Raw genomic sequence first — 4863 nt, 5'->3', positions numbered from 1 at the left:
GGGGCTGCATTTTCAGGTGAAGGGGGCTCAGCTGGGAGGCCAGCCGCTGGCAGCATGGAGCCCTTCCCCACAGGCAGCCTAGGACCCAATCTGTTCAGCTCCTGGAAGCTGCTATTGGCAGAAAGCACAGAGCACGGCCCATGAAACTGTGATCGCTGGCATTCAGCCCGTTCTGATCTGGCAGGTATAGAATCTAGACACAAAATATGATGGCAGAATATCCAGCTCGGCTGGAGTCTGTGCCTGATTTCTCTAATGGACTGTGTGCCTGCAGGTTCCCTGGAGACCAAAGAGGAAATGAGCCCTGGCTCGATCTAGCGTGCATTAACCTCCCTGTCTGCAATCCCAGGTCTGAGTGCTTGTCCATTTCCGTTGTGGGGAAGGTTGATGCCTTCCATGTCTCCAAGGCAGATAGTCAGCTAGGGCCTGACTCTCCCTGGAGAATACAGTTCTTCCTCTCCTGTTGTCTTCCCTGTAGAAAATCCTAAACTTATGACTCACCCAATCCTGCAGCACTTCCTGGCCCTGGTACCCAGCAAGGAACAAGGGAGTGGGCCAGGCGTCCAGTGTGCCTGGGCTCAGCACTTGCTGGCACTTTCTTGAGTTAGTTCCCATCCATTGTCGTGCCACCTGCCTCGCCCTAGGTGTTAGACCACTGCCCAAGCTACCTAGGTGGGGCTTGATGGGATTAGTAACTCTCCTGGGCCTCACTGTAGAGAGGAGACAGGGCAGTAAAGGGCCAGAGCGGACAGGACAGTGGAGGGTGGCCTTGGGGATGTTCCCAACAATGGCAATGGCCTAGGCCTCTGGGCACGTCCAGGTCCTGGAGGTACAGGGCTATGGCCTCTGGGAACTGTGTACCTCTGAGGTCAAGGTGGATACCCCGATCTCAGACATGAGCCTGGAATGGGTCCTTGGGATGATACAGGCCTGGTGGTAGCGCCTCAGAAGTTTCCACAGCTTTCCAGGGGTGATCTCGGTTCTGTGTACCCTCTATTGCCAGGTGCTTCAGAGGCAGACCAGACAGAGTGGGTGCTGATCGTATCTGTGAATCAAGTGTAGGTGTCTTCTCACAGTCAGGGCCCAGCCTGGGGATCCTTGTACACATAGGTAGGGCTGCTCTGACTCCTCCCTGCTGAGAGCTGCGTGCTGAAGGAGGCTGGTGGGCATTGAGAGTTGGAGTTTCCTGGATAGGACCTGTGGACCCTCTTCCCACCTCCTCTCCCCTGCAATAGGCTGGCCCAAGGAGAGGAGGGCCAGGGAGATGGGAGGAGTCTTCTGTCTCTGGCTTTGGGCTGGTCACTGCAACATTAGGTCTTCCTCCATCTCTGGAGACTTTGGTCTCCCTGCCTGTTCAGTGAGAAAAGGTTAGGCCTTGAGGGTGACTGAGATTTCTACAGTTTCTATAGTTTCTTTGGAAAGAGGACTTTCACAGTGTGGTGCATGCTTGCTCCCAGAATTCCTGCACAGAGGTGGGCAGGCCCTGGGACAGGGGCAGGGCCTTATCCTGGGGCTCCTCCTTCTACCTACCCTCACTGACTTCCTGACTCTCCTGCAGCTCCAGGACCATGAATGCAACTTGCGACGGAGGCGACCTGTGGCCTAATTCTCTCTACTACGTCTTCGGCGTCTACTTGGTCTTGCTGCTGGTGCTGGGCCTGCTGCTCAATGGCCTGGCGCTCTGGGTGTTCTGCTGTCGCATGCGCCAGTGGACGGAGACCCGTGTCTACATGACCAACCTAGCTGTGGCTGACCTCTGCCTGCTCTGTTCCCTGCCATTCATGCTATACTCCCTGAAACACACTTCAGATACACCAGTCTGCCAGCTCTCACAGGGCATCTACCTGGCCAACAGATACATGAGCATTAGCTTGGTCACTGTCATTGCTGTGGACCGCTACGTGGCAGTGCGGCATCCGATACGTGCCCGTGAGCTGCGGTCCCCAAGAAAGGCTGCCGCAGTGTGTCTGGCCCTCTGGGTGGTGGTGCTCTCTTCCCTGGTAGTGCGCTGGCACCTGGGGCTGCAGGAGGGTGGCTTCTGCTTCAGGAACTATGGCCGGCACGGTTTCAGCACCATTCCCTTCTCAATGCTGGGCTTTTACCTGCCCCTGGCCATTGTGGTCTTCTGCTCTTTGCAGGTTGTGACCGCGCTGGGGCAGAGGCCGACCACTGATGTGGTGCAGGTAGAGGTCACCCGCAGGGCCACCCACATGATCTTGGCCAACTTGGCAGTGTTTATCATCTGCTTCCTGCCACTGCATGTGGTCTTGACGGTGAAGTTCTCCCTGGGTCTAAACACCTGTGCTGCCCGTTTCACCTTTAGCCGTGCCCTGTCCATCACAGGCAAGCTCTCAGATGCCAACTGCTGCCTCGATGCCATCTGTTACTACTACATGGCCAAGGAGTTCCAGGATGCATCCATGTCAGCCGTGTCCTCCAGTACTCCCCACAAGAGCCAAGATTCTCAGAGCTTGACCCTCACCTAGAAGCGAGCATGCGCCATGGACCAGAGGAACCTGTGATATTATCAAGGAGCCCCCAAATCATCCTGAACCTGACGTGGGTTTTGAACACTCTAGGAAGCTCAGGCGGCCTAGAGAGATTGTATCTGCTCCCCTGAAGAGACCAGAGGACTGAGACTAAAGACCAACTTGAAGGACCCTGGAACCTGCCACCCCGGACCTAGAACCCCTGAGGCACCAGAATGGGGCCTTGATGGCCAGCCACTGGGTTTAGAACAGAGCTCTCCCCTGGACACAGTCCTGACAGGGCCCTCGGTGTCACCCAGATGCAAGTGGTGAGATGTAAAGAAGGAACAAAGAGCTCAAAGAGCCAGGAGATCTCTTCTGAGAGGACCGGCTAATGGCTGCCTCCTCTAGAGACCTCCAGACTTCATGCTTCCTGTAAGGGTAGGCAGGAGGGCAGTGGCTGTGGTCTGGAAGGCTGTCCTCTATGGCAGATGGCTGTCAGTGTTGCTCAGGCTCCGTATTCAGGGGTGTTCCAGTTCAGGAGACCCCATGGCCATAAAGCAATGCTCAACACAGTAACACGCCACTGTTAAAGCCCTGAGCCTCTTGGTGATGTTTCCATTTTATAGTGGGCCCGTTGATCACAGGGTCAATGGCTGTGGTCTGCTGGAGTTTGTTGCGAGGAAGATTGACATTTGGCCTGGTACCTGCACTCTTGGGGGATGTGGCCTGCAAGGGGTTCCAGAGACAAGGATCGGCTTCAAAGCCAGCTCGGGGGCTGGAGAGATGGCTCAGAAGTTAAGAGCACTGGCTGTTCTTCCAGAGGTCCTAAGTTCAATTCCTAGCAACCACATGGTGGCTCACAACCATCTATAATAAGATCTGTCGCCCTCTCCTGGTATGCAGGCAGAACACTATATTCATAAATAAATCTTAAAAAGTAGCAAATTAACAAACAAACCAAAGCCAGCTCGGAGCCAGAGCACATTTGGAGGTGTTCATAGTCTGGCCTTTCTCCCTCTGAGCTTTATCTTCTGTCTTGGTCCAAATGCTGCAGCCAGAGCCCCACCAACTGGGAGTTCCTCTCCAGACTCCCGACTCCCACTTCATCCTGCTCTTATTGGTACCTCTTTTGTATGACCTTTTCTGCAGAAACCAAATGTCTGTTTGCCCTCCAGACACCAAAAACAAATTCCATCCAAATCCAGACAGGTGAACCAGTTTGCTAGAGTTACTTCCAAAGCTTGGTGACTCCATCACTGAGAAGCCTCACTCAGCATGGGTGACAACTCACAAAAACAGCACCACTAGATGACCAATCCCTAGGAAATGTCCACCTCGTATAGACCTGGACACCCGCTCCAGACAAGATGCAGATGGGGGTCAGGGGGAGTGGTGGCTGGAACCTCAGGGCTGCTGACCCTCATGTCCCTGTAAAAGGGAATGCTAGCAGCTTCAGGACCAACATCAGTCTGTTTTCCACAATAGTATTTTGCTAATTTCATTGCCACGACTTGTGGGCCAAGGTCTTCAGTGGATCATAGCAGCAGTGTTCTTGCTCATGGCTGATGATCATGCTAAGCTAGAGGAAATGGCTTTCCTACCACACTTGACCGCTCTTCCTTCAGCTCCCCTTTCCACACTCTGCAATATTCTCCGAACCTTTGCCTTGGAAGGTATGATGTATCCATATATATCTATATATAAATATATAATATACATGTGTGTGACTGTGATTCTTTTCTGAGTATTATGCCTCTAGACTATAAAAACAGACACTTTCTCTAAATGGCCTGACCACCGAAGAAGAAACAAAGCCTCAGGAGAGGAAGAAATAGATCATTTGGGCCCTCCCACAACATCTCCGAGTGTGTAGCAGTAGGCTTCCTGCCCACAACACCAGCAGAGCACCTGCCTTGATGAAGATAGCCCTCTACCTTCCTCATCCTCTTTGTAGCCACAGTTTTTAGGACATCCCATGCTCCCATAGGCTAGACTTGATCAATTGTCAGGATGCTGAAGAAATGAATGGGAAGTGAAGGACAGAATCTTTACACAAAAGCTTCAAAGTGGCCGGGCGGTGGTGGCACATGCCTTTAATCCCAGCACTCGGGAGGCAGAGGCAGGAGGATCTCTGTGAGTTCGAGACCAGCCTGGTCTACAGAGCTAGTTCCACGACAGGCTCCAAAGCCACAGAGAAACCCTGTCTCGAAAAACCAAGGGAAAAAAAAAAGCTTCAAAGTTAGCATGCTAAAAAAATAAGAAGAGGCAGTGAGAAGCCTCATCTGGTGAAGGTGCTTTCAATCAAGTCCGACACTCTGAGTTCACACCCTGGAACCAGCATGGTGATAGGAGAGAACCATATCTCACAAGTTGTGCTGTGGCCCCACACATA

The 4863-nt window shown here is 52.9% G+C and overlaps 1 protein-coding gene across 1 annotated transcript; it reads left to right on the top strand.

The window, feature by feature from the left end:
• The first annotated feature begins 1568 nt into the window (after positions 1-1568).
• On the top strand, positions 1569-2805 carry Gpr35 (G protein-coupled receptor 35). The gene has a single exon (XM_005361385.2). The coding sequence runs from the start codon at positions 1569-1571 to the stop codon at positions 2484-2486; it is 918 nt and encodes a 305-aa protein (XP_005361442.1). The 3' UTR covers positions 2487-2805.
• The last annotated feature ends 2058 nt before the right edge of the window (positions 2806-4863 follow it).

The sequence above is a fragment of the Microtus ochrogaster genome, linkage group LG4 (assembly GCF_000317375.1).
Source record: "Microtus ochrogaster isolate Prairie Vole_2 linkage group LG4, MicOch1.0, whole genome shotgun sequence".
In the NCBI taxonomy this organism is placed as follows: Eukaryota; Metazoa; Chordata; class Mammalia; order Rodentia; family Cricetidae; genus Microtus; species Microtus ochrogaster.
The sequence above is the reverse complement of the archived record's forward strand: the minus strand, read 5'-3'. Positions and strand labels throughout refer to the sequence as shown.

What these genes read in the sequence shown, in the direction of transcription:
- Gpr35 (XM_005361385.2), top strand. Translation starts at nt 1,569, where the DNA reads ATGAATGCAACTTGCGACGGAGGCGACCTGTGGCCTAATTCTCTCTAC.